This window comes from Fragaria vesca, linkage group LG6 (genome assembly GCF_000184155.1).
Source record: "Fragaria vesca subsp. vesca linkage group LG6, FraVesHawaii_1.0, whole genome shotgun sequence".
In the NCBI taxonomy this organism is placed as follows: domain Eukaryota; kingdom Viridiplantae; phylum Streptophyta; class Magnoliopsida; order Rosales; family Rosaceae; genus Fragaria; species Fragaria vesca.
In genome coordinates, this window is record NC_020496.1 from 37149252 (window position 1) to 37176691 (window position 27440).

The 27440-nt window shown below is 38.5% G+C and overlaps 7 protein-coding genes and 1 non-coding gene across 9 annotated transcripts in view; 2 read left to right on the forward strand and 6 right to left on the reverse strand.

Annotated features, from left to right (window-relative positions):
• Window positions 1-239: 239 nt before the first annotated feature.
• On the forward strand, window positions 240-1386 carry LOC101297467. The gene is made up of 5 exons (XM_004304581.1): window positions 240-361; window positions 442-486; window positions 578-625; window positions 811-1120; window positions 1217-1386. The coding sequence occupies exons 1-5, from the start codon at window positions 305-307 to the stop codon at window positions 1249-1251; spliced, it is 495 nt and encodes a 164-aa protein (XP_004304629.1). The 5' UTR covers window positions 240-304; the 3' UTR covers window positions 1252-1386.
• Window positions 1387-1607: 221 nt separating this feature from the next.
• On the reverse strand, window positions 1608-2772 carry LOC101297758 (50S ribosomal protein L12, chloroplastic-like). Its single transcript, XM_004304582.1, has one exon. It carries the CDS (start codon window positions 2702-2704, stop codon window positions 2141-2143), a length of 564 nt encoding a protein of 187 aa, XP_004304630.1. The 5' UTR covers window positions 2705-2772; the 3' UTR covers window positions 1608-2140.
• Window positions 2773-2937: 165 nt separating this feature from the next.
• Window positions 2938-3009, reverse strand: TRNAP-UGG. The gene has a single exon. It is a non-coding gene; the product is annotated as a tRNA-Pro (tRNA).
• An 820-nt stretch (window positions 3010-3829) lies between these two features.
• LOC101298048 lies at window positions 3830-8004 on the reverse strand. Its single transcript, XM_004304583.1, has 7 exons — window positions 7441-8004; window positions 6684-6735; window positions 6242-6322; window positions 6009-6127; window positions 5367-5586; window positions 5103-5221; window positions 3830-4749 (listed from the first exon to the last, which is right to left on the reverse strand). The coding sequence occupies exons 1-7, from the start codon at window positions 7558-7560 to the stop codon at window positions 4024-4026; spliced, it is 1437 nt and encodes a 478-aa protein (XP_004304631.1). The 5' UTR covers window positions 7561-8004; the 3' UTR covers window positions 3830-4023.
• Window positions 8005-11983: 3979 nt separating this feature from the next.
• On the reverse strand, window positions 11984-16557 carry LOC101298345 (myb-related protein 305-like). Its single transcript, XM_004304584.1, has 4 exons — window positions 16357-16557; window positions 16102-16231; window positions 12157-12335; window positions 11984-12099 (listed from the first exon to the last, which is right to left on the reverse strand). The coding sequence occupies exons 1-4, from the start codon at window positions 16496-16498 to the stop codon at window positions 11984-11986; spliced, it is 567 nt and encodes a 188-aa protein (XP_004304632.1). The 5' UTR covers window positions 16499-16557.
• A 3947-nt stretch (window positions 16558-20504) lies between these two features.
• LOC101298631 (ADP-ribosylation factor 1-like) lies at window positions 20505-23556 on the reverse strand. 2 transcript variants are annotated; one of them, XM_004304586.1, is made up of 7 exons: window positions 23402-23552; window positions 23016-23172; window positions 22613-22683; window positions 22044-22163; window positions 21346-21464; window positions 20907-20988; window positions 20505-20686 (listed from the first exon to the last, which is right to left on the reverse strand). In XM_004304586.1, the coding sequence occupies exons 2-7, from the start codon at window positions 23161-23163 to the stop codon at window positions 20681-20683; spliced, it is 546 nt and encodes a 181-aa protein (XP_004304634.1). In that variant the 5' UTR covers window positions 23164-23172; window positions 23402-23552; the 3' UTR covers window positions 20505-20680. The 2 variants fall into 2 exon arrangements, with proteins under 2 accessions (XP_004304634.1, XP_004304633.1); XM_004304585.1 differs by lacking the exon at window positions 20505-20686 and having other exon boundaries at window positions 20892-20988; window positions 23402-23556.
• Window positions 23557-24188: 632 nt separating this feature from the next.
• On the forward strand, window positions 24189-26858 carry LOC101295851 (peptide deformylase 1B, chloroplastic-like). Its single transcript, XM_004306302.1, has 6 exons — window positions 24189-24402; window positions 24488-24626; window positions 24757-24949; window positions 25133-25243; window positions 25947-26009; window positions 26349-26858. The coding sequence occupies exons 1-6, from the start codon at window positions 24189-24191 to the stop codon at window positions 26454-26456; spliced, it is 828 nt and encodes a 275-aa protein (XP_004306350.1). The 3' UTR covers window positions 26457-26858.
• LOC101296139 (polygalacturonase At1g48100-like) overlaps window positions 26350-27440 on the reverse strand; it is a 3105-nt gene continuing 2014 nt past the window's right edge. The window contains exons 6-7 of the mRNA XM_004306303.1: window positions 27295-27440; window positions 26350-27209 (exon numbers count right to left, since the gene is read on the reverse strand). Of these exons, the coding sequence (XP_004306351.1) occupies window positions 26805-27209; window positions 27295-27440 (551 nt within the window). The 3' untranslated portion in view covers window positions 26350-26804. The remainder of the gene's footprint in view (window positions 27210-27294) is intronic.

A 27440-nucleotide genomic window follows, 5' to 3' on the forward strand; every position in this document is an offset into this window, starting at 1 on the left:
GATAAAGATGTTGATCGTCACCATCGAGTATGTTTTGATTTCGATAAATGCAATCTAACCGTCTATATACTTTCTGTTTTGTAAAGTCAATTTAAGATAATTTTGACTAATAGGTTCATACACACCATGCGATATCCACATGCATCTATATGATTATAGGAACATAAGCACGAGTAGTGCTTGTGCAACAAATACCTAACTTAGGCTATTTATACCGCATCTGATTTTCGTTTTGTTGCAAATACAATTAATTACTTTGTATATGCTACTGTTCAGTTTCTAGCTATTGAAGGAGTACGATAATATGGTCCTCAAAACAGTCATCTTCCTCTTCTTCACCATTCTCTTAGTTACTACAAAGGTAACTCACTCATATGAACACATATGCCCTTTCTCCCAATATCCAATAATATCTCGATGCCATCTTGCATGTCTTTATAGGTTTCAACTCGTGAGTTTGAGAATGAAGATGTAAAGGAGCTGAAGGTACATTTTCATATATATGATTTTATGTAACCCTAAACTATGGTTGCTTGCTGATATTACATGCGTTTCAAACATCTATGTCCGATTTCAGACATCAACTCCCAGCGATGTGCAAACTCCACCCCTTCCAGTAAACAAGGTTAGAGACTACTAAATTACCATACATATAAGATATGCATTGATGTGTGTCTGGATATCGAGAGAGGACCTCGTTAAACTTGAAAGTGAGGAATACAAATATGATTAGTTTCAGTGAATTCCCTATATATATGAGGTGCTTGAGGTCAAACGGAGTCCATTAACATACTGTAATCGTCTTTTTAGGTTTATGATGACGAGAAGGAGAGTAGCTTTGATCGTTTTTTTAAATGGATTACTGACCATATTTTGCCCAAGCCAAAGCCGGAGACGCCAGTGAATCCAACGCCAAATCTGCCACAAAATCCGATGCCGACGTTGTCGCCACCTTTAAACACTGCACCACCACCACTAGAGAACGATGATGAAGACGACGGTGATCAGACACCATCTTCCCCATCTCAAGATAAATTACCGACGGTTACATCTCCTATTGTGAACAAGCAACTATTTCTTGGTCATGGAATTGGTGGTAAATATGGTCGTGGATTTGGTGGTAAATAAACATATCCTTCTCATCATCTCATGGGTTTAATATATCGATCGAGATGCATGCTATTTCATTTGCTAATTCTATTAATGGGGTATGCAGATTGTAAGACGGGGCCATGCAGAAACCGTCCATAGACATTAGACAGATGCATGATATACTGTGAACGCTGCTGTGTTCCACTCGGACAATCTGGCTACACTCAAATTAGGATACAAGTCATATATGCAACTAACGTCCTTAAAATAAAATTTGCCATTTTTGTTGAACAAGTACTCTGGTTATATATGGAGCAATGTTTATTATGGTTATTGGTCCTTTTTGTTTTCAGTTTCATTAATCAACCCAGATTTGCAGGAATTGATGAAGTTACTGTTTCATTTGGTTCCGTATTGGAACCCAGAATATGTGAAATATGTGACGGTCAACATCTGCAACGAAGTTGCTTCTCTATAAATATGCCTAAGAAAAGAAACAATGCGAGTCGCATTGTTGCTAGTATTCTTCCTCATTAGCGTATATAGAAGTACAGAAAGCATTTGGCACCGCCCAATCAAGTAGCTAAAACACAATGTTCTAAAAAACGCTAGATGCTAGTCGGGCGGACAGCCGGTGACTCTAAACGGGTTAATCAGGGATTAATCGGTTTTCTAGCTCTCTAGACGGAAACGGTGAAGCACCGCCTAGCGCCTAGGCAGGATTAACGGTGAAGCACCCCATTTTTAGAACATTGCTAAAACATGATGCAATTCTTCTCCTAGTTCCAACTTCAAATCATAAACCCTATCCATCATCTACATTTCCACACAACCAAAATCATACCAACCAAGACCACATTACCAAAAGCTACACAGCCACAAGTAACCAACTCCTCTTCTCCTTAGAAATTACAATTCCAAATGCATTGAAATCGAATCCGAAGCAAAAGATATCAATCACATTTTACCCCTAAACAGATTTCCAAAACGCACAAAATAGTACAAACAAATCACAAAAAGCACTTAGCTAAGAAAAGCACTTATCCTCTCAGACAATTCCAACTTTAGCTCCAGCCGCTTCTAGCTGCTTCTTGGCTTCCTCAGCATCATCCTTAGACACTCCCTCCTTAAACTTCTTGGGCAGCCCTTCAATAAGCTCCTTGGCCTCCTTCAACGCCAAGCTCGTCAAAGCCCTAACCGCCTTAATCACCGCGATTCTGGCATTGCTCGGCACGTCCTCAATCACCACATCGAACTCCGTCTTCTCCTCCACCACGGCCGCCGCGTCGCCCGCGCCGGGGGCCGCGGCGACCGCGGCGGCGGGGGCGAGGGCGGCGGCGGAGACGCCGAGCTTCTCCTGGAGGTAGTCGACGAGGACGCGGGCCTCCTCGAGAGTGAGGCTGGAGATGTCGGCGCCGAGCTTCTCGATTTTCTCCGGGGCGGCGACGGCGGCGACGGGGCGGAGGTGGGTGGCGCGGTGGGAGAGGGTGGGGTTTTGGTGAGGGGAGAAGGGGAATTGGAGGGAGGGTTTGGGAGTGTGGGAGGGGAAGGAGGAGGTGGTTGCGGCGTAAGAAGGAGTGGTGAGTGTGAGAGTAGAGAGAGAGGCTGCCATTGTTTCTCTGGTTTGAATTTTGGGTCTGAGAGTGTTGAGAGGAAGAAGATGAAGAAGAAGAAGGGAGGAGTGGAAGAAGATTAGGATAAGGAGAGGAAATGTGAAGCAAATGTCCATGATGTAGCTGGTGCTTGTTCTCATTGTGACGAATTTGTCCTTGTCGAATGATGAAAATTACCTGGAAATGGAGAAAAAATTGTCCTTTATGGGAGGGTAGAATAGGTAAAAAAGAGGGGGCATTCGGAGAATCGAACTCCGGACCTCTCGCACCCAAAGCGAGAATCATACCACTAGACCAAATGCCCTCTTATGGACACTGACTTCGTAATCTGACTAGTCAGCTTGCCTCGATACTCGTGGAACCATGGCAGAGGTAGAGCAACTTCATGTATTTTGGACGACTTTTTAGCCAAATTACTATCCTACCTTTCATCTTAGTGTCAATTTGTTATCCTAGCTTTCATTTCAGCCAATTTGCTACCCTAACTTTTCATAATTAGCCAATTTGCTACCCTAACAATTATTTCTGCCAATTTGATGCCTTATGTTTTCAAAATTAACCAACTTGCTACCTTTTTGTTATTTTATTTTGTTCATTTCTTTATCTAAACATGAATTAATTCTGAAAATCAAAAGTTAAAGTTGGTCGATATTGAAATTTTGATAAGTAAATTGGTTAATCTTGAAAGCCCAAAGTAGAAAATTTGATGAAAATGTAGCAAATTGACTGATTTAATAGTTAGAGTAGCAAATTGGCTAATTATGAAAAGATAGGGTAGCAAATTGCTGAAATGAAAGATAGGGTAGCAAATTGACAATTATGCATTTGGGATATTAGTTTGATACTGCTCTATTTCTTTGTTGAACTAGTGTACTTGGTATATCTGAAAAGTAATGTGCGTAGCATTATCCGACATGGTAACTGAAGTGAAGTTATTGAACTATGCTAAACTCATCAGAAAGATCGACTGCTCCTATACGGTGACCCGGCATGGTCTTTGAAAGGTTACATAGGGCTGGATTCTGCGGGACAATCTCTCGGACCAGTTAATGCTACTCAAACAACACGGCATTACGAGCTACACCTATTTCTTTTACTGTATTTCGTGGGGATAGCAAGATATTGTTAAGGAAGTGAATTGCGATCTACATAGATGTTTGTATAAAGATGTATTTAACTGTTGTGTTCATTAATTATTGTGAGCTACAATCTGCTTGTAATACATATATGATCAAATATTGGAGTATTGATCAATCTCCTAGAAGGCTAGAACCTATAATGCCGCATGGGTATGATACAATCCAACCCAACCAACTCTTCACCATCTTCTACGCTTTCTTCCATACCAATATGCAAACGCAGCTATTGATGCAGCCAGAAGAACACCGGCAGTTGCATGGAAAGCGTATATCGGTCTGTCCACAACGATGCTAGAACCAGCAACTTCACGAGGAGGAGACGGTGGTGGTTTCTGACTAGCAGTCAATGCGAAAACCAAACCTTGCCTTTCCAACTCGGCCACATCTTCAACTGCTGGCTTCAGCCTGGTGGCCTTGGCTATTGCTTCATACTCTTCTTTGGTTCCCCCTTCAAGAAAAGACCCGACAAGTTGACCATTGCTGACCCAATATGCCCCGAATGTGCCTCCTGAGAAATCTCCAAAATGAACCACATCTCCTATATTGTCCCCATAAAACTGCCAAGACAAGGTGAAGACTCTGGAGTAAAAGAACGGTAGATAGTCAAATTCAACAGCTTTGCTTGGTTCCATAATGGCAGCAACAGCATGTCTGGCAGTTTTTCTTGCAGAGTCAACATGTTCGAGCCTACGGGAGTCACCAAATAGTTTGACGGGAAATGCTGCCACATCTCCAACTGCATAGACTGAACTATTGCTCGACTGCATTTTTCCATTCACTTTGATCCCGCCCTTCTCCAGCGTCAGCTGACCTTCAAAAAGGCTTGTGTTTGGACGGATTCCTATTCCCACCACAACCATGTCTGCTGGTAGACAACTTCCATCTCTGAGATTAACGGCTGTGACCTATGCATGAGTTGAGAACCAAGATTAGTACATCAAAATTTAGCATTTATTTTCAAAGAAAAAATATAGTTTTCACATCAAAGCTCATAGCCGGTCTTGATCTCTATTCAATAGTAGGAAGGGGAAGTCAGCAAGGCAGGCGTTCTACTATACTAGAAAATGACTAGTAAAATCGTGACAGCTTTCTATATGAAACTACGAAATGTTTAGACAAATGAAACTCATATATACATCCCAAACAACAGAAGAATGAGCAGTCAATAATCATCGGTCCATCTTTCATTCATTATGAAAGAATAAATAATTACAAATAAAAAAAATAAAGAAAACAAAGAGGCAATCTTCATATTTACCTTCCCATTAGGGTCAATATCAAATGAGGACAAAATGGTTCCTTTAACAAAATTCACTCCCTTGGACTTGTAAAACTCTTCATAATAACTTGCAATCTTGGGTGTGAATAATCGAGCCACTGCAAAAGGACATAATTATTCTAACACTCTTTCAAGACTGAGAAAACAAACTCTTTGATATCTACCATCCTCAGCAATATGTGGCAAAACTGGTTTGAGATAAATAAATGAACAATTATACGGCGTCAAAGAAAAAGAACTTACTGCAGTGTTCTTCAGGAAAAACCATTGTCACATTCACTCTATTGATCACCAACGATGCAGCGCACTCCATACCAATGTAACCACCACCAATGACAACAGCATTCCCACCAGGGCAAGATTGCACCAAGTTGACTAGTCTATTTGCATCAGCCAAATTTCGTAAATAGCACACATTTTCAGAATCTGATCCTTTGACTCCAAACTCCTCCAGCTTGAGTGCCTAGCATCCACACATACAAGAACATAAATCTCGTTAAAACAATAAAATAATGATTCTTTTCCTATATCTAAGCTATAGCATTTCAGCAATTACAACTGCCAGCTACACATTTACCTAACATCAGCATTAGAACTCACTATTAGTCTCACTTAAAATGATAGGACTATATCCTATAAACGTATAAAACTAATGTCTAATACTATAATGCAAGAACAGCTACATGGAGTAGAAACATTATAAGGGTTTTTATAGGTCTATTACATTATCGTAGTATTTCAAGTCTGTAGTTTATATTGGATGAAGTGAGTCCGTGGTTCATAACTGTTATATATAGTTGAATTTCAAGATCTTTCCCCTTTTACATTAAGAACATCTAGGAAAAGAGACAATGTAAAAGATAACTATAAGATCAGTTTCAATACCCGAGCACCTGTTGCAATAACGAGAATCTTGTAAGTTATAGTCTCTCCAGATCCTGTCAATATTGTCTTGCGTCTGACGTCAACAGACTTAACTCGAGTTCCAAGAACTAATTCAATCCCTATGAAGAAAAGGACAAATAAACAAAATAAGAATCACACTTCAATAGTACATATGCACCTACTACAATTCTCATGACTACAAAAGTACATACGTAAGACGTGAAAGTAATTACCATGTTCCTTGTACCATTTTGGAGTCAATTTTTCCTCATTGGCACCAACACATGTGTGAAATGATGGAAGGCGTGAAGGGGCTGCACATCAACAAAAATCATATAAAATTTTATCAGGACCTTGTGCAGAAGGAAGTATGTCAGAACTCAGAATACGATATAACTAATTTTCAAGTTTGGAGCACCAAAATTACTTCATAACCTACTGTCCAACCCATATTTCTATGGGAAAATGAAACTTTGGAGACATGATAATGATAAAGGTCTGAGTTAAAAAGTTGTAGATTCTAAGAATTGCTATTGCACTCTTTTCTGCCCTTTGAATTAATGTTCTATTTGGTGTAAGGGGTAATCTTATATAGAATCGCTAGAAGCCTAGAACGAATGGGAATAAATAAAAGAAAACAAACAAACTATAATGGCTGAGAAAGAGAGTGTATACCTTCTGGAAGTAAGAAACCTTTGCTTAAAGCAGGCCTCTCATAAGGAGGAACCTGAAAATATGCAAGTGTGACCCTGTTAATTTCCAAATTTAAGGCTTACTTAACACACTTGATCACTTATCTTACAAGTTAATTGAACAGAAAAGAGATCAAAAGCTGTTTTGATGTGAGTATATATCCATTTCAAATGTTATTGTGTTTGAACCATAAGTGAATCCATCTCCTCTCATCCCTAATCCCATCAAAGCCTTATTGACAGCATAGAGTATATATAGAAAGCATCAACAGAAACTCTCCAATTCAGGAGGATAGTTACTTAATAAGGCCTTACATAACTAAATATAATCGATTAATTAACTTTCCAGACCCAAATATCTACATGTAAAAGGAAACACTTCACTTGGTTGCCCACTAAATCCTTCTACCATCATCTATCTCGCTTATCCAAAGCAAGAATTTTTATTCAAAAAAAAAGAAGCAAGAATTCACATACTACGTGTGTTTTGAGTGTTCCTACCCCATAGATTTCAGAAATTCCACATTGCTGAATCCAATTTAGCTTATCGCACCCCACTTATCAACAATGGAAACCAATTTCATACCTCCACACAAACGCAAGTAACAATTGGTGATCTCCTCACAAAAACAAATCAAGGGTGCAAAAAAGAGCAAGAACCCAATAGAGAAGAGCAAGAACCCAAGAAGAAAAATGATATTAGAAATGGGAAATGGAGAAGAATTAAATAAGAGTCTTACAGGCTCCTCGGAAATGATGCAGAGCTCACCATGGGAGATTCCTCTCCTGGTGAATTCAAGAGCTGCATAACCAGCTGCCACCCCTCCCCCAAGTATCACATACACAAATGCCCTCCCCATCTCCTCCTCTTCTTCTTCTGATTCTGAGTAAAACAGCTCGTCTCGGATTTGAAGACAATAATTCACATTAATAATAAATTAAAATTATTATTATAAGCCTAGGAGAGCTTCCTTTGAAGACACTCCCAAGAAAACATGATCGCCATCAATTTCTGTCTAGTGCGAATCAGGACGACGAAATTACCACACTACCCTTCTGAGTCATGGGCGAGGACGGGTGGGGGCCCGGTTGGTTTTTGGACCTGGGTCGGTCCGGCGAGTTGTGTAGCGCCACGCGTCCGGAGCATGGGTTATGTTGGCGGGTTACGTGAAACGGGTGGAGATTGAAGCAGTGTTTCTGTGTACTGTACTGGGAAATGTGGAGGGGGGATTTGGATTTGGATTGGGATTGATTTGTCAGAATCCAGAACCAAGTTGGGTGGTTTGTGTAACTGAAAATAGGATTAGGTTTCGTCTCTATGCCACACGATTGTGTTCTTGGAACTTATCCAGCTATCTCTTCCAAATTAAGTCCAACCAATATGAGAGGAGCAGTATAATTTTCCTAGACATAGAGTTTGAAATTTACTCTGCATTCTTTTACGAACCCGACTTCGGCGACAAAGACTGTTCACCTTAAGGTTTTTTTTACTTAGTTATGAGATTGAATCTGACAATGCACTGATTAATGATCATATCATAGAGAGTTTCAAACTTTGAGAGAGAGAGAGATAGAGGTAACTTGTTTACTCACAGTACTCTAGCTCTCTCCCATACCCTATTCAAAGTGAATGATGATCACAAAAACAACATGTAACTAAATTTCCAGGTAACAATCCGATACGCACAATGAGGGTCGTTGGTTTAGAATTTTAGGCAAAGAAAATTCTGGCATGAGTAGCAGAGATAGGCCAAAATCAACCTTTCTCGATCAGATTTTGAGGGATTCGACAGAGAGCATCCAGGGTACAAATGTAGGTGAATGATAGCCGGAATGATGCATGTTTTAGTTGCCGCGATAATGATTTCCCGGTGACGGGCTCGTAACCTGAATGACGAAGTGTTTGGGCTTTGTAATATGTGCCATACTAACACTTGGGCCTTTCGATTGTGCTGGAAGGATATTGAACACGTGCTTAAACAAGTACTTGTGATTGTTAGAGAAAGAAACTTTCTCCTAATCACAAAGGGTTAACGAGGAAAGGTTTGCTTTGCTTTTTGGATGTTTTTGTTTGGTTATCATATGGTTAGGTTTAACAAAAGTGTTGTGTATATATACATATGTGATTTTCAAAAGACGAGTCTCCAACATGTTTAAGCTTGGGTGCGCACCAAGTCTTTGAACAAATAGGAGCTTCTCCCCATTAGATTTGGTGAGTTATCATCTTCTTGTTCATCCAAGTAGTAGCAAAACCACTCTCCCACATTCTCGTTGTCTTCCATTGTGTGCTTTTAGAGTGTATCGGGATGTTCCATGTTTAGTCTCCTCCTACTCGATCATATTCAAGCCTCTAATGTTGAAGAAGAGTTTGTGTTGATTGTGCATGTAAGGTTAAATATTTTACGTGTTTCTCTCTTTCATAAAAGTAAATCGATTGATTTTGACTCTTTAAGTTCTATGAATATGTATATCACTTGATCTCATACGTTATTTACCATGAACATAACATTGATCAAAATCAAATTTTGTCTACTTCAATCCTAATATTTTTCATTTTATTTTCTTTAAGGTGCTATATCAATGCTATTTTATAAACTAGGATATGTAAGAGTCAATTTAAGTTCGCCCAAGTCTGATTTCATAACCTCATGGCCACGTTACCAAATAATGCACCACTCTTTTGCGTGATCATACAAGAGACATGGTTCTTGTTATGGCACATGCACTCATAAATGGACAACGAAATTAGCCTTAATCGGAAAAACATCCCATTTTGGAGTTTCACGTCTCGAATGACCTTCCTTGTTTGTATATCATATCAATCTTTTTTCTGTTTCCCACACGCGAATGAGACTCATGGAATCACATAACTCCATTCATATCTATCTTCCGTGTCGGCACTTCATTATCAGTCCTTACTTACATAAAGAGGGATATAAGCCTTGATCAGTTATTTGAAAACTCCAAAATTAACTAATTAAGTACAAACAACCTCCTAATCCTTTAGTTAAACTAGTCTTATATATATATATGCACTATGTTTGGTGTTGATCTAGATAGTTGCAGCAAAAGGTCAGCAGCAAGAGATGGATAAACCAATTAAGGACTAATCAACTGGAAATTTCATATACAACTTTCAACTTTGATGCTAGCTCTGTTTGAAGTTTTGAAGTTACATATGATTGATATGAAGGTTGAGACGATCGACCTAGCAGCATTTAGGCCTAGCTACCCTCGTGTAGAAACTCAACGTAGCATAATTAAGTTGGTTATCCGCCTCTGTTTGTGCTTTGCTTCAACTTAGTCCTCGAAGATCGAGTTACTATACCCACATAGAAAGCTCTTTTTCGACTTCCATGTCCTCCTCTGCTAGCTTTCGGGTGATTCTAACAATATGTCATATCATCTTCTAAACTTCCAGCATCTAGACGCCTTACCCAGACGTGTAATCTATTATATAAAATCTCATTGATCGAAGAGATACCTGAGAGTCGAAATATAAACCCAACATTGTTGATCAAGCCATTGATCGAAATTTATCATATGATCATAGAAATTTGGGGATTTCTCAACTTAATTACTCTTGTTCTAGCTAGGGTTTGATTCATCCTCTTCCTTACATAAAACCCTAGATCGAGGAGATGATATTGTCTTCATCAAGCTCTTTCATGCATGCATACATGCGAATCTTGGCAATCATATATGGCCGACCCAACATGTGAATCTTCCTTATCCACCACGTGATTGTCATCTCTTATTTTGTGCTTTGCATTCAACTCAATTCAATTCGGCACAACTAACATGTGATGGAAAACAACGAGTGGCTACATGACGAACTTCTTTTTCGTATGAGCTCGGGAAGCTGGCAATTCCAACCAGCATATCAACTGTCCTCGTTCATCTTTTTCCATTTTTGACTGTGCAGAGTGCGAGCAATGGGCCTTATAGGTTATTTTCTCTAATCTTTTTCTCAGAATAATAAAGGATTGGATGCTAAGGTTTCGACGATAGTTGTTGTAAATGCATGATAGCTAGTGACTCATGCATCCAGGACGGTACCTAACTTTGTTTTTGTCTGCTGGTCATGATCGATAGAGTTGGTTGTATGAACTTTACATTTTGGCATCTCAATTCTCAAGTAATTGTTACGCACAAAAAATCGCTAAACATAGAACAATAGAGACGTTAATAAGAGAAAAGAGCCGCTTCACCCCCTTGATGGTTGTGAATAGTTTGTGATATAGGTGATATTAGTCGAAGGATAACATGGATGATCGAACACAATGAAGGTTATGAAGCTTAAGAAACCTTATTTCAACTGCGGTGTTAATTTGATACGTTGTACAACATAATACGAGATCTTGCAAGTGAACTATGAATGTCAATGTAGATACCCACGATGGTAATGAAGAGGAGTTAATACGACGTGAAAGGCTTCCTTTGCAGGGGTTGCAAGTTAGGTCCCTTGCACTCTCGACTTCAGTTTTTGCATGGCCATGGCATACTTTCGGGAAAAAAGCCTCGATGGGATCTCACAACAGTAGCTCTCACTACTCTGTGCGCGTCGATCTCTCGTTGGCTCATCTCGATGTAATTGTATGCATAGGTTTCTAAATATCTCACCCCGACGTCTTACGTATGTGAATCTGAGTTCTGATCTCAGTTCCAGATCTCATGCAGCCGCAACCACAGTATAACTATATGAACATGCTAACTTCCAGCACGTGCTTTAATTCTGGTGTGGTATGGAAGAAACTGCAGGTCTCAATCTCACCCAGACAATTTACTGTACTATGATCTCCTCCAAAAGTTTCAAGATCCTACGTACTTCTATCGCACTAAGCAAAACGGCATCTCTTGTTTAGATTAAGTTAGTTACTAGTTAGGCTAATACGAACAGAATGTAAGTATCATTGTCTGTAATCACTATCACTGCTCGATCAGCAATGATTATCTGTAAAGAAACTTAAAGGAGACAAAGGGAACTGAACTATGTTGTTTCCCAGCATGATTAGAATGACATATATGACAAATACTCTCATTAATTTACTATAAAAAGGATAGCAAATCTCAAGCTTTAGGATAACCCTATTACAAACTAAGTTTACGTATGATAGATTAAATACCATGCCAATATAATTATAAAACAGAAAGAAAAAAATTATTTATATATGTACTAATAATTATGTATATAGACAGACCTAAGTATATATAAGTAACTAATGATTCAAATTATTATATAATTATATGATAATATAGACGATGAGTTGAGGGTGTTTTATATTACTCTCCATTTAGTAACTGCATAGACCAGAGATCCTCCATGCTCCAGTAATTATCCTGATTTGAATCTCCAGGGGGTAGAACATTAGGATGAGCAGGAGGCTGAACCAGAGTTGCTGGATACGACGCCGTCGGGGCGCATAGAGGGTAGGTGGTTTCCATGGCGTCGAGACCAACAGTGCTGCTCGATCCCACTTTGCTTGTGCTTGCCTGATCTGCAGTTCCATCAGAGCTTTGTCCCTGTGAATTGCTCTGATCACCTTGCTTGATGTGCTTTTGGATTCGGGTTCTCCAGTAGTTCTTGATTTCATTGTCGGTCCGTCCTGGCAGATGCTTTGCGATTTTCGACCACCTGCATGAGCAATCAGACTAAATTGTTTAACCTAGCCAGTTAAACGCAAATATTTAATTTCTAGCTGGCTTTAATTTAGTTCCTGGTATAAATAGTTGCATGAACCGGATAAGAAATTGGCATAATTACACCTACTAGATCCAACACATACAAGGAAAACAATGTCACATTAACCAAAAACTAAGAAAGACCGATAATGACCTATTGGAAGTGTAGCCACTTATATACATGTGTTCTAGCTATGGTTTCATTGTCTTGCATGAAACACAGATAATTAGAAGATTTGAAAGGCTACTCCAAGCAGCATATTTACTATGAACGTGAACTCGATCTTATTCATTCTTGATCGACTAAACTTACGAAACACGTAGTATAAGATCATTTGATCTTTTCACTACAGCTCTGTGATGCAACTAAGAACGAGCACCTTGTTATGCAAAATGCATGACGGACCGAAAGTTAATACCAATCTCAATAATCAATCCAGAAGCTCAGTTGCTACTCAATCTGTGACCTAATTCTGATAGTTAGTTCATTTCTCCAAATGTGAAAAAGAAAACCGTACGTAGAACATTTCTTTAGCTTCAACAGACAAGTTAAATCCTGAAAAAATATACAAATCTTTGGCAAATGAGATCCTTCGACCAGTTAAGAGCTCTAGGGGTCTAATTAACGTAGATTGGCATAGCTCATATCCTATGTCGTTTTACGTGGAACTTTCACGACGGAAATTGAACTTTTGTTGATGCGATTATACCATCAATAGACAAGAGTAGTACGTACGTGGTAATGGAATGGATGGATTCTTGGAAGTCTTCGTGTGCGCTCCGTCATCTTCAGAGTTCTTCAAGATGTAATGAGAACTTGCGACATATCTTTATATCGAATCGTGAAACATGAGTTTGTTACATTACAAAAAATGAGTGAGTAAAGTTAGATGATGTTCTCTCGAGCATAATGGGGCGAACCCCTAGCTGAACGAGAACGATCCCTCATCATAGATATGGGATAGAGCACAGAACGTTCGAGTCTGGAAAAACCGGACCTTTAGAGTTCACGGTTCATCCTCACCTATAATGGGAGTGACTATGGCCGAATATGGCTAGCTAGCCATGTATAAAAGAGGGATTCACTGATCGAAACCGAGGGTCTGGAGCTCAATAAACTTATTAGGCCAGCCTTACAAGGTTGAACTCAGCAGAAATTCGACTGACCTTGACTGGACATAATAGTGGGACTGAAAACACCCTAGCTACGTGCAACACAGCGACCATGGTAATCAGTGGCCGTAGTCCAATCTAGAATGAACCACGTAGTCATTTATGTTTTATGTTTATAAAGTTGCCTAACACTCGATTAGAAGTGAGCATGCAACACATATTTTAGCCAACCGAAACTCTTATACCTGCTTGGACCCCCTAGTAAACTAATCAAGCTTACTTGCCAACAACGTAACAAGGAAGAGAAACGAGGGTTAGTACATCAAAATGTAATAAAACAGTTAACCAAAACAAATTGATCAAATTACCTTTTCCTACTCAAACCCTTTCCTATATATTGTGCTAATTTCACATTTCCATCAAAGAGTATGTCTTAATCATTTATATAACTATGTATCATGGACATTACAAAAACTAATGATGCAAAACCTAAATAATGAACAACCAGGAAAGGTTGTTGGTTTGTGGAAGCTAGGGAATGCCATGGAAAGGTTAATTTATTATATACATAAATATTTTTGCTTATAGTAAAAGCGTATCTTAGAAAATCTATCAACACGTACATGTTCTATGGGTGAGATTTAAAGTCTTCCAAGTTGGACATTTCATCATATAAATAAGACAGACCAGACCTGGGAACCAAATGTTTGCCACAACAGAAAGAAAAAAAAAATCATACAGAGACCTTGCGTATTTGCATCACAGAGTAATAATATTACAACAACTCGAATCCCAGCTAGATATCATACTTGAAGACACCCTCTGATACTCTGATATCAGATCTGGAGCTTCAAAGACAACAATATGCCCGGAATAGCAGGTATGTCCATACATGCTTTCATATATACATAAATACTTGCGGGATATATATATCTCATCTAGTTGTCGTCGTTGTTGTTGTTCCAATCCTGAGAGGTTTATATATATATATGCTTCATTTTTTTTCTTTTCTATACCAAACTGGTGAGGATCATCCAGATCTTGAAGGCATATAGTTAGCTTACCTAACGAGCCGATATATGGATATTTTTGCTCACTAAATAGCAGAGAAGAAAAGGGTAAGCTTAGCTCATGATTGTGAGCTGCAGCCATGCGCATATCTCCGACGATCCGAATCCGAGGATTCGTGCTGTACGACGAGAACTTATAGAGGGAGAAAGGGGCCGGCCGGCCAGTCGTTGTCTTAAGGTGCCAAAACAGTAAGGTTCATGTCAACTTCAAAGCCAAATAAGGCAGAAAGGATTTTTTTTTTTCTTTTCTCCTAAGTGAGAAGTTTGGCATGTGACCAATTTTGCTAAGGGTTGGACTCAAATTGGAAAACCTTTTATACTTTTTTCCGGCACTCGTTCCCAAAGTACCCCTTAAAATTAGGTATTTTTTTTAGTTTTTATTTTCTCTACGACAACAATTTCCTAATATTTGGACTTTTTTGAATGTTTGTTAATCATAGATGGTATCCTAATTTGGACACCGTTACCAATTTTAACAAATATTTATCAAACTGATGCGATGCTAGGTAAGCATGCACATGCAGAGTTAAACTTGCTTATGGGATATCCCAGTTCGTTTTGTCAACTCCTTTACATGCTGCAACGTCATCCATCCGCGGCCGCCGGAGCTAACCGGAGTTAGATATATGACGGTAAGAATAGCTTGTTATCCGGCAAAGCCTTCGATCACAAGTCATCTTCTGGGCATGCACGGCCTAAAGCGTACTCTTAAAACCACTGCACAATTACTAATTATGACTCCGTCACTGTATGAACTCAAATTCCACAGGAAGTAAATTAGAAAAAAAGGGGAATTTGAAATACAAAAAACTATAAAAAAAAAACAAAACCAAACAAAAACAAAGAGATAAGAAATTAGCTGAACACTATCCTGAGTATGAATTTAGATAAAGATTTTTTTTTTTTGGGTTAAGCGTAGAGAGACAAACATCGAAAATATATAGGTCCACATCAATGATATGCCTCCAATTCTATCGTCTATGTCACACCACCTAAGAATTTTTGTTAAAGCATAATAAGCACTTTCCAAGAATCAAGACTCATCCTCGTATCATATCTTATAAAACTTTGAATTAAACAAAAAACAAAAAAGAAGATGAAAAAAAAAAAATCCTTAAATATTGGTCACCATCACACACTGTAGCAAATAATTTTTCGTGGGTATGGATCGAACACTCCAAGTCCCCAGCTAATGAATTGACTTGCCTCTCTCACTTTGTCTCTCCCTCTCTTTCTACCCAGGTATCATCGATCACTACACACTCAAATAGGGCAGCTGACAAGATAGATCAGATCTGTATATGTACACGCGCGTACATGAGATCATACACAGAAGAAGACGAAGAAGAAGAAGATCACAGCCTAGCTCCTATGTTAATTATCCAAAATAAAATCAAAAGGTACAAATTAAACAATCAAATCGAAATAGGTATAACTAATCAATCAAAAGAAATAAAAGAAAAAAATAAACTTTCTTTTGTCTCTGTAAACTAAGTTAAAGTCCAAACAGAAATGATATATAGATCAGTGGATCACCTGTTTCCCCACTTAGCGTGCAGTTCCATGATCAAGAGCTGTTCCTCCGGAGTGATATTGCCTCTCCTAACGTCAGGTCGGAGATAGTTTAGCCATCGGAGTCTGCAACTCTTCCCAGTACGTTTCAAACCTACAATAATATGGTCAGCTAGGGTTACTCGTCACTTATATATTAGTTTGTTTTTTAAAATAGAGAAAGTACAAATAGATGTTCGGATTTTGAAAACCTAATATGATATAGAAAGGTATATATACCGGCAGATTTGGCAAGGGAGTTCCAAACACCTTCACCATGGTTTGCAATATAGTTTATCAGAATCAAATCCTCTTCCATGGTCCACGGCCCTTTTCTCACTTCAGCATCCTGGGATGATGAATTGCATGGTTTTTTATCCATTCTTTGTGTTACAGAGATGGATAAAGGGACAGAGAGAACGAGAGAAAGAGAGATAGAGAGGGAGAAAGAAAGTTAGGCAGACATATGGGGTAGCTGGGGGCTTTTATAGAGGGAGCCTAAGATGGTTTTTTCTCAGTAAATATTGCTCTTAATCAGAATTAGAGAGCGAAGAGCTTTCGACCTAACTATCTTTTTGATTTATTCATCCATGTGTGTCTGTGTGTATAAGTATATTATATATCAGAACAAATAAATACATGTTTTCATGCATGACGAAATTTCTTCTTATTTTGGGGAAAATCTGATATTCGATAATAGACTAAATGTTCCTTACATGCTTCTGCAGCTAGCTGCTACTGAAAATAACATGTAATCTTACGTAAGCATATAAAATGTTTAACATCTCCAATGAAAAAAGTTGAAATACGTAACCAGAAAACACATGCATGGTCAAGTGCAAATTACTGAGAATAACCGGGAGAAACTCTATTTTCAATAAGATAGAAAATCTGGATGGAGTTTTAGAATAGTTTGTAAATTCCTAAATTTAAACCCTTCAAAGGACGAGATCGAGTTGCTTGAATGGTTTTAATTGATTAAAATTAGGAATAATCATGCATGGGAGTTGTTTAATTTGTATTCTACAGACGACTTCGCCAACTTGAGTATGGCATGGTCTCTGTGTGGATTGATAACGCTATGTTATACGTACGTTTGCATGTGCCCTGCAGGTTGGAAAAGCTTGAAGAAACCCAGAGGTGACATAATAGCATCATCGATCTGTAGTAGTACTACGTACTGTTGCTGCTAGTTGCTTTGAGTAGTGAAACAAAACTTGGGGTTTGGAAAAGCTATACTGCTCGTATAGCGTTCCAGTTCATCACAACTTTCCTTTGGTTTTAGCTCTTTCCACCGGTTCCAGTTCATCAGAAACTAAAATCATCTGTAGCAGCGCCAGTGAGTGATCGATATATCGAGCTTTCTTCGATTCGATTATACTTGATCTATATTAATTATGTCTCCAGATCAAAGTTAAATCTTCTGTTTCCCGGTCATCATCACCAAGGAAAAGAGAATCCATCATTTAGAAGAAACCCTAAAGTTGATCTTGACCTAATCATATGACAGAACCGGCCTAGATCCAAGTAAAGATGTCGGTCTCATCTTTATTAGACTCTACTGTGTTCAAGTCGCTATAGAACGTACCACGTACTGTCCTATAAAACTCTGGCCTTTTCCCACCATGGAAAACCCTATTCGATCTCCACGACTCCAGACTAATCGATCAACGCAGCGAGCCTAAAACCGATCAACAGATCGATCGCGATCGATCGAATCAGCCCCGGTCTAGCTGCATATATACAGCTTCGATTACCAAACAGATTTAACTTACAGATCGAGTGCATACATATTCATCTTAAGCTTAATTAGATTGAAAAACGACGTGGTTATTAATATCAGGGTGTTAATTGGGAATGATTGAAAGCACCAACCTAAAAACCCTAATATTATGGCTTAGTTTGGTATTGTGGTTTAAAAACTCAATTTTTAAAAAAACTCAATTTTAAATAAGCAACCTCTAATATGTTTTTTAAAATCATGGTTATTTAAACTAAAAAGTTCTACATAAACACGTTTTAAGATTTTACTAAACAGAAAAATCTATTTAAAATGATAATTATAAATGATTTTAATCTCTAAAACTCAATACCAAACTGAGAAAAAACGATCGAGAAATTAAGGATGGAACAAATTGGAAATTACGTTTGTCGTTTTCGTTTGGAAACAAAACATTGGTTTGGCTTTATCCATATACAAAGTCTAAGAGAGGACAAATCTACATGTGCTGCATCATTATCCTTGATTTTATAAGACAACGAAAATAAGAAAGTGAAAATTAACGAATTAGGGTTTAGTTCCTAACAAAAGGGGTCCAACAGAAGCATTAGCCACACATTATGTACTAATTCAGAAAGTCTGCTTAGAAAAGAGGACCCATCCCACACAATAAAGCATAAAAATATGTTATTATTGTTTGACACTTCGTACAAAAGTCATTTGGAAGCAAACTAATATTGGAAAGCCATGATGTGGCTCTCACTCAATTAGATCGATCGAGCTCTAATGTAAACCCACGAAATCTATCTTGATGAATAATCAAATTCTTGTAGTTCTTGGATTATTATTGCCGTCTTGATAAATATAGAGCACCGTCACAATCCAGACAACTATTATCTCTTACATACACAATTCAGACATGTATTATCAACAAATATGAATATCGAATCGAAGGTACTTCGATCATTTTGTTATTTGATGTGAAATTTACTATAAAATCTCATAACAGCAACTTACACATTGATCCTCTCAAGTAAGAAATGGTTTACGATATTAGTAACCTTTCCCAAATTTTGTTAAGCCTTGTTAATTTGTAGTTCTTCAACTCCATTATCCTTCCTCACAGGATAGATTGAGGCAAATCGAGTCGAGGGTGAAGAACGAAAGCAAAAAGTGAAAGAAACTGTTTTGGGAGGGGTGATTAGAAACAATTTGCAAAAAGTGACAGTTAAGAGAAGTCGAAATAGTCACTTTGAGAACATCCGATAAAATTGGACGTAGCATATGACCCATGCGCAAGGATGACACATCAAGAGAGAAGTCGAGATATTCAAACCAAAAAAGAAGTGGAAGACAACAGAAAATAGAAAGCCAATTTGAGTTCATGAGTACGTATATTCTCAATTCGAAGATACTCATACTCATCGATTAATTGGATCCCAACTATGCATTATGTTCTTGGCATTGGGAGATACGAACCTTGTTTGTTTCAGAATTATAGAAACAAAATTATAAGGTCGGACAATGGACATAAGCAAGTGCTTAAAGCACAAAATAATGGGGGATTCATGGCTGGCAAGTCTTTCAAGCACGTCCATGATCCTGGGTTTAGAGCATGGCATGTGAGAGCACAGCTAGCAATATCTCAGTTTATGGCCACATAATTTTCTCAAATCCAAATCAAAGACCTAATTCTAACCACATACCAGTTTGTGGTTCAATCCTTTCAGGGTTTAATAAGCTAAGCTGTCCAAAACTTGAAAGCCATGGAAATTGGAATGGAGCACAAATAGGGACAAACCCACATTAGGGGTTTAATGGTGCGCTTCTTCTTTATCAAAATCTCAATGTGACTCTTCAACATTAAGTTTGTGACATTTCATTCAATTCTTATCATGGTAGCGAGTAAGATCACTTTCCTGGCCAAATCGTGTGTTTGCACCTAGTTAAGATAAGTGTTAAGCTAGCTAGATTTCAAAATAAACCAGTTTTTGTTTTGTCAATTGTCAAAGTATTATGAAGAACAGCGCAAACAAACAAAAACTGAAAAGAGATCCAGCTACTGATCGAGTCCTTCACTATTGGTGAAAAGAAATGGATTAGTTTACTTCAAAGAACAAAACACCTCTTGATCTCCATTAGCGACGAAAAAGAACCAACTTCTTGTCTACCAGTTCTCGTTTTGGGTTCTTTCCCATACATGGTGATTTCCTATGTACTGTAGTCTGTAAGATTATTTTCAACTACACAGAGCGTACATAGTTGTTGTGTAGCTTCATACACCATCGTTGGTTTTTTCTTCGTTCATGAGTTCAATCGGATACAAATCAAAAGCTACTGGATTCAACTGGAACGTTCAAGCTAGTTACAAGTGAATGGAACACCAAGAGTTGCATATATTTGATGGTTTGGATATCAGTTCCTGTTACTTTATGAGTTTCAATCTAAGAGCCTTAGAACCTTCAAGCAAGTTACAATACAGATAGATACAAGAACTGTTGAGAGTGAATCAAACACCATATCGGGGATTAATATGCTGCGCACACTTGGGTCTCTAATTTTAAAATCCCCACTCTTCAGTTGTAGACCACTATTTTTTGAACCACAGACATATAAACTGAACAGAGGACATTAAATCGGCTGATGTTTAAGAAAGACTGTAACATAGTAATAGCAAACTTTGTTTACAGCTAAATAGTATAGCTAAAGTAGAGCAGATACACAACACAAAATCAGAAAAAGTCTCACCAAAACGTTCTCCTATTACAACATTCACTGGAAACAAAGAAAACTATCCTCCCAAGAAATCTCCAAGGCAAACCGAACTCCCTGACCTTCATTACCTTATGCCTGTAAAGCGAGGCAGGGAGGTTCTCAGAATTATAGTATTAAAATAATCATGCAGAAACAGCAAATAACATTTTATCACGGTTAAATAACAATGTTTATGTCACCATAGGATATTTGCGAACGATCCATACTTTTCGAAGAAGATTGTATACTTTTGTAGCATAAACTAACACCACAAGTTAATATTACTGTAAAAGATTGATGACTATAGTGAACTTGCCTTGCTAGCAATGTTGTTGGAAAGCCAATCCAGTCCCTCGTACAGTCCCTCTCCAGAGGTAGCACATGTGCTCTGAATGTACCTGAGAGAGACCAACATAACACCAATAGTTCAGGCCATACTTTTCTTATCTGCAATACTATTAGGTCCTACAATTTTGTCCAAGATCTTCATTATATTAAATACACATTACATCAGGCCTCTAGTTGTTTAGTTTGACTCGACTCATCCACTAGTTTTCTAGTTCCTGTCCAAGAGAACTAACTTTGAAAAGTCACATCCAAATAACTAGATTTAGCAATCATGTCAAACTTATTCAATTTGTTCAGCCATTTACATTGATATATTTGCTAGACGGATGATTTACCAGCATACAACAACCGTTCACATATGGACCAAAAATTGCAGAGTGGAAATCAACAATATTAATATCAATTACCAGTGACGTTGGCGGAGAGAATGAAGACCAAGCTTATCAGTTATTTCTGCAGCATTCATTGCATTGGGAAGATCTTGTTTGTTGGCAAATACGAGCAAAACAGCATCCCTCAGTTCATCCTGAAACCAGATCAAATTCTTACCTTCTAAGCCTAGTACCAAAAAACCTGTAAACAATATTTGCAAATATTCATCCTAGACAAGAACTGAACCTTGTAATTCAGTTACAGGGCATGCACCCAGAATTGTTCATGAAGCAACTAAGATATAAAGCAATATAAATACAGTAAGTGAGCAGATGAAACTACAGGACAGTATGTATTCAAACCCTCTATACCAATCTATAAAAGCACAACAATTAAGAACAACAAAGAACAAGCACCCTACACAAGGTTCTGCATCTTCTAGCCACTTACAGATTTACAAGGCATGCAACAAGAATCACTCATCAAGCAACTTAGACATAAAGCTATAAAGCTATATAACTACAGCAAGTAAGCAGATGCAACTTCAGTAAAGTATGTACTGAACCAAATAGAAACCAAGTGAAGCAACTTTGATTTTGATTTTATTTTATTGTTTGGGTGAAAGAAGCAATAGGACTTAATGTCAAAGGATCCCGTGATGCTTTGAAATGGGAACTCATGAATCATCCGCATAAACAAGCAAAAATTACAAGACAAGTGAACCAGTAACTACCTCATTCAACATCCTGTGCAACTCATCCCTTGCCTCAACAACTCGATCCCTGTCATTGCTATCAACCACAAAAATAAGCCCTTGAGTGTTCTGGAAGTAGTGCCTCCACAATGGACGGATCTGTAATTAGAAGGAAACAGTATCACTCACTGGGAATGCATTAACAAGATGAGACACCATACAAAGACCTCCCAGTTCAAACTTTCAAATAAAAACACAAATGATACAAAACTTTAACATATCTCCCCATCAATCTCACAGCCTAGTAGAAGTTCTTAACAAAAAAAATTCAGTGTTCACCAAAGCAAGTATCAGTAAATATCCACCAACTATAAAATGGTTACAAAATCATAATGCAAGCCTTTATCAATGCGAGTACACAGAGACACATGCAGAGAGATACATAGAGAGTAGAGTGAGTCGTTAAAACTTTGTGCAAGTTCTTAAAAACAATTCGTCAAATATCCACTAACTATAAAATGGCTACACAATCCTAATCCAAGCCTTTATCTATATATGTGCGTACTATGCAGAGAGACACAGACAAACGAGAGAGCTGAGTAGTTTACCTTGTCCTGACCCCCGACATCCCACACAGTGAAGCTAATGTTCTTGTATTCCACAGTCTCCACATTAAATCCTGTAAAAAAGCCACTCTCACAGTTAACCAAAACGCAACGCTACTCTGATCCAACACATGTTACAAAAGCGAAACTAACTAATTGCTTATCTCAATAGAAACACTTAACACTCTTAACTGAAACGCAACCAAACTCTTAATCCACACGATGTTACAAAAGCAAAAGTAGCAAATTGACGAAAGCAACACATGACACTCTCAACACAGCACAAAGCGAACAACCGGCACACAAACTCTTCGTACACACAAAACCTTACACCTAACCACAAAACTGATCCGAAAAACATATAGATTTCAATCACTGATATAAAAGCTATGGATTTGGGGCTTACCGATGGTAGGGATGGTGGTGACGATTTCACCGAGCTTGAGCTTGTACAAGATCGTAGTCTTACCGGCGGCGTCGAGACCGACCATCAGAATTCGCATCTCCTTCTTGGCGAAAAGCCGGCTGAAGAGCTTCGTGAACGTCAGTCCCATCTTTTCTCACTATCACACACAAAATTCCAATCAAAATCAGCACAGGTTTCTCAAAATTAGGGTTCGTAAACACAAATCAGTATAACCGAATCGATTTCAAATTCCGATCGGATCCGCTATGAGAACCGAGCGGGATTCGAATCACGTGGAAATCAAACAGGATCGGTTACGCGGATCTAGAATTGGTGACGAAGAATTGGAGACGAAATAGTAGAGAGAGAGAGAGAGAGAGTCTTACCTGGAGGAAACGAAGCTTTGTTTTTGTGTGGAGGACCTGGAAAAATGAGAGGAGGAGCCAACACAGCAACACCTGCGATTTTTATTACAGCCTTTCTTTTTCAGTTTCTCTCTTTCTCTCTCCTCGACCCTGGTCAGTTAGTTAATTTACCGCGGTTAACCAACGACGTCGTTTCAAAGTCTTTATATTCGAATTCTGCTCCCTTAAAGCGAAAAGTCAGTGCAACCCCCACGATCTCATTTATTTACGAAAACGTAGCCGGACATATTGGACGCGTAGCGGACGTTATACCAGCGCGTACATCTTGCCATGTAAATTAAGGGCTAATTTGAGATTGCTGTAACTTTTTTTATAAAATTTGTTTCTACTGTATTGTGAATACAATCAGCTGCGAATTAAAACAGTTTTTTGTTTGGTAAATGTGATATAAAATACTATTTTTGTGTGTTTTTATTAACAGCAGCTTCTAAAAACTATCTCAAGACTGCTTCTAAAATCTGCTTTCACTGACCTATAATTTTTTTAAAAAGTTGTTTTTGTTTAATTTACCAGACACAATAAAATCTAAAAGTTTAGATCAAAGCTGATTTGTTTAAAAACAAAGTTGTATCAAACTAGGCCTAAGAATCTGTTCTCGGATATGGCCTGCAACGAGTTTAAACTGTCCGATACGTCCGGGTACGTATCCGTAAATAAATCAGATCGTAAGGGCAATATTGACTTTTTATCTTAGCGTATCAGTGTTTTAGCTCCTGCTCTTCGCAAATCGCAGTGTTTGTTTGTGGCCATGGCTTGTGCTGCTTGTCTGCTGCAACCAATTTCCTCACCCCACTCTATCTTTCCATCTCTCTGCCGCCGCCGGCCACTTTTTCCGGCCATATTCCACCGCTTCTGCACGTTCTCCTCCGCCGACCGGCCACTTTCCACGGCGAACCGGTTCACTGCGGTCCGCGCGCAGGCCAAGCGAGGCTTCTCACTCAAAGAAGACCAAGTAGCTTCTGGTAAAAATCAAATTCCAAGCTCAAAATACTCATTCTTTTTTATGTGCTGATTTTGTTTGTAACTGGTTCTGAATTGAAATTATAGCTGCTGATGTTGAATTTGAGACGCCTCTGGAAATTGTGGAGTATCCGGACCCTATACTGAGAGCAAAGAACAAGAGACTCGATACGTTTGATGATAATTTGAAGAAACTAGTGGAGGAAATGTTTGATATAATGTACAGGTGAGTTTCATGAGTTGTGATCATAATTTTCGGATTAGAAAGTTTCCAACTTTTTTTTTGAGAAATGGTTTGCTGTTGTTTGAGAGGAGTTGTTGTTGTTGTTGTTGTTTTCGGCTTGGTTTTTCCACAGAACTGATGGCATTGGGCTCTCGGCGCCGCAAGTTGGGATCAATGTGCAGCTTATGGTGTTCAATCCGGTTGGCGAGCGCGGCGAGGGGGAAGAGATTGTGCTTGTGAATCCGAGAGTTAGTAGATATTCGCAGAAAACGAGACTCTTTAATGAGGGTTGCTTGTCCTTCCCGGGGATTTACGCTGATGTTCAGGTACTGTTTGTTGCTTTTCAGTTGCGTTCTCATTTGAAATTGAATAGTGTAATAGTTGCTATATGTGTTGTTCAACTGCATGCAGTTTACAAAGGATGCAACGAGCTTAAGGTTATTGCTTAGTAGTTAGTATGTAGTCTAGACTCCTGCTTTGGATGTCTTAGTGTTTTGTTGTGGTTGCAGAGACCAGAGTCTGTGAAAATAGATGCACGGGACATCAGTGGTGCGAGGTTTACAGTCAACTTGTCTGGTCTTCCTGCCCGGGTGTTCCAGCATGAATTTGACCATTTGCAGGTTCTTTTCTTCAAATTTCTTTCAACCTACGATGAGTAGTTTAACAATTGAAAATTTGTCTGTTTTACATTAGTGATAACATAACGTACAGATTTTGGTGCTAGACTTCTTTGGAAAGATGAGCTTATTGCTTACTGTAATTACACTACTGTGGATCCATCTGCTAATCTGCTATGCATATTTAGGACCAGTTAGTATATATTCACTTGCGAGCGTAATAAGATGGGGGTCACTTATACGTAGTCCTTATGGAAGATGTTGTCAACAAAAGCTAGAATCATGATGTGTGGGTATGAGTCAGTAGAAGCATCATTTGACACAAGTAATGTATGGAAGATCACAATGTTTGCCATATAAACATCTTTTTAAAGTACAATATCGAAATAGAAACAAAGAATATGTTTCAGAAGTATTTGGTATGGTAAAGCATTCTTAGGGTACTAACAGAGCGGGATGATAAGATGTCACAGGTGGTAGTCTGGTAGATGAGTCATCTGCATACATGCCCTGGCGGAGAACAAAGTAAAAATGCCACAAGGCATCTAGTATATGATTCTTTCTTGAATTTGAGAGGAAAAATATCTATGAGACATGACGTTATTTGTTTGTTGGGCTTTTCATTGTGGTAAAGTTTGTGATTTATGTTGAATGACCTATAATTCTAACGCTGATCCTCCTTCTTTTGCGTCTCCCTTGAGTGCAGGGTATTCTTTTCTTTGATAGAATGACTGAAGGAGTTCTTGAAAGTATCTCTGAACAGCTACAGGTTAGTACTTAGAAATGCCTAAACTTGTCCGTACCAATAAATATCGCCCTCACCATTGAAAAATAATTTTTAGTTCAAGGTGGACGAGCAATGAACAACCACTTTACTAGTTGAATTTAAGAACTCATTTTCTTTCTTTGGTATTTCAGGATATGTCTTCTCTTGATTTAAATGTTAAGATCACTGTTTGGTCTGTAAATATACTGCTATATATTTCATTAAATGAACGGCCACAATGCTAGTTCAATTGGGGATTCTTGTAAATCCATAATCGTGAAACTTGATATGCTGTTAATTGCCTTGGAGATTGAAACTAAATACTGTGTCTAATGATCGCAGGCATTAGAGAAGAAGTACGAGGATAAGACAGGACTTCCAAGTCCTGAAAGGATAGAAAGCCGTAAAAGGATGAAGTTAAAGGCTGCTGCTGGTTTTGGGAAATCATAGGTAGGATAGGATTCCAGAAACATCAGCAACACCATAATTTTATCTGTTTATGGCGTGCTTGATTTTCAGTTGAAACCGTTCTGATTACCTTCCCAACTCCGATGAACATGCCTACCAAAATGAATTTGGACTGCAAAAGGCTTTATGTGAAATTACCGGGTAGGACCAAGCAGATTTTCTAAGAATGATAGTTAATTTCCAGGGCCACTTGTATATGATTATATGAATCGCAATGTTTCCAGCAGTGAATTCGACGTAACTGCTGGTAATGCCTAAAGGCGTGTCTACAATAGTATAATCTATACTAATTGCTCCCTAGACTAGTACTACATTACGTAAGGGCTAAGCTTAGCAGGAATAGCCACCACCTTCAGACTGGATTGAGCTGCTGCTTGAAGACGGCTTTCCTTTCATCAAACAATCAATCGGTGGGACAGTGTTCGTCTTGAGTTCTCCATACGCCTCCCAGCAGAAAGGGTCATACAAGCGCTTCCCTGATTGAACTGATTTTAGGTGTATGGTGTCTAGGGATACACCAGTACATGGTATGCTGTCACTGCATGCAAAATGTGCAGGTTTCGATGTGTAGGTTCCTTGAATGTTTACATAGTTTATACCCGAAACGGCCACAGCTGAGGTTTTGTTTGCGCAATGCCCCTTGTCGCAGTAGAATTGATCAATCATTATAGGGAATTCAACTTCTGAGACTTGAATGTTTGCAAACATGACATTTTTCACTGACCCTGATCCTCCCTGTAGCAGTATAAAATCATGAGAGCCTTATAACTAGTTTGAGGTTCACACAGGTATGGATGGTATAATCTTAGAGTATATATACCTGCCAGGTCTTTATTCTGACTCCGTTGAGTGTATTTTGCAGTTTAACATCTCGGACGGTGATGTTTGACACACAAGCTTTGGTGCCATCCTTTCCTAGCCCTCCAATACTGACTCCATGTCCAGGTCCACAGTTTACATTGTGTA

Coding starts and splice junctions, on each gene's coding strand:
- LOC101297467 (XM_004304581.1), top strand. CDS start 305: ATGGTCCTCAAAACAGTCATCTTCCTCTTCTTCACCATTCTCTTAGTT. Junction 487..577: donor AAGATGTAAAGGAGCTGAAG/GTACATTTTCAT, acceptor GTCCGATTTCAG/ACATCAACTCCCAGCGATGT. Junction 1,121..1,216: donor ATATGGTCGTGGATTTGGTG/GTAAATAAACAT, acceptor TGGGGTATGCAG/ATTGTAAGACGGGGCCATGC.
- LOC101297758 (XM_004304582.1), bottom strand. CDS start 2,704: ATGGCAGCCTCTCTCTCTACTCTCACACTCACCACTCCTTCTTACGCC.
- LOC101298048 (XM_004304583.1), bottom strand. CDS start 7,560: ATGGGGAGGGCATTTGTGTATGTGATACTTGGGGGAGGGGTGGCAGCT. Junction 6,128..6,241: donor AAAATGGTACAAGGAACATG/GTAATTACTTTC, acceptor TTTTCTTCATAG/GGATTGAATTAGTTCTTGGA. Junction 4,750..5,102: donor ATATTGACCCTAATGGGAAG/GTAAATATGAAG, acceptor ACTCATGCATAG/GTCACAGCCGTTAATCTCAG.
- LOC101298345 (XM_004304584.1), bottom strand. CDS start 16,498: ATGGATAAAAAACCATGCAATTCATCATCCCAGGATGCTGAAGTGAGA. Junction 12,336..16,101: donor CACGCTAAGTGGGGAAACAG/GTGATCCACTGA, acceptor TTGCTCATGCAG/GTGGTCGAAAATCGCAAAGC. Junction 12,100..12,156: donor GGGATCGAGCAGCACTGTTG/GTCTCGACGCCA, acceptor CGTCGTATCCAG/CAACTCTGGTTCAGCCTCCT.
- LOC101298631 (XM_004304585.1), bottom strand. CDS start 23,163: ATGGGACTGACGTTCACGAAGCTCTTCAGCCGGCTTTTCGCCAAGAAG. Junction 21,465..22,043: donor TGCACAGGATGTTGAATGAG/GTAGTTACTGGT, acceptor ATCTGGTTTCAG/GATGAACTGAGGGATGCTGT. Junction 20,989..21,345: donor TCTCTCCGCCAACGTCACTG/GTAATTGATATT, acceptor GGTCTCTCTCAG/GTACATTCAGAGCACATGTG.
- LOC101295851 (XM_004306302.1), top strand. CDS start 24,189: ATGGCTTGTGCTGCTTGTCTGCTGCAACCAATTTCCTCACCCCACTCT. Junction 24,403..24,487: donor AGAAGACCAAGTAGCTTCTG/GTAAAAATCAAA, acceptor TTGAAATTATAG/CTGCTGATGTTGAATTTGAG. Junction 24,627..24,756: donor ATGTTTGATATAATGTACAG/GTGAGTTTCATG, acceptor GTTTTTCCACAG/AACTGATGGCATTGGGCTCT.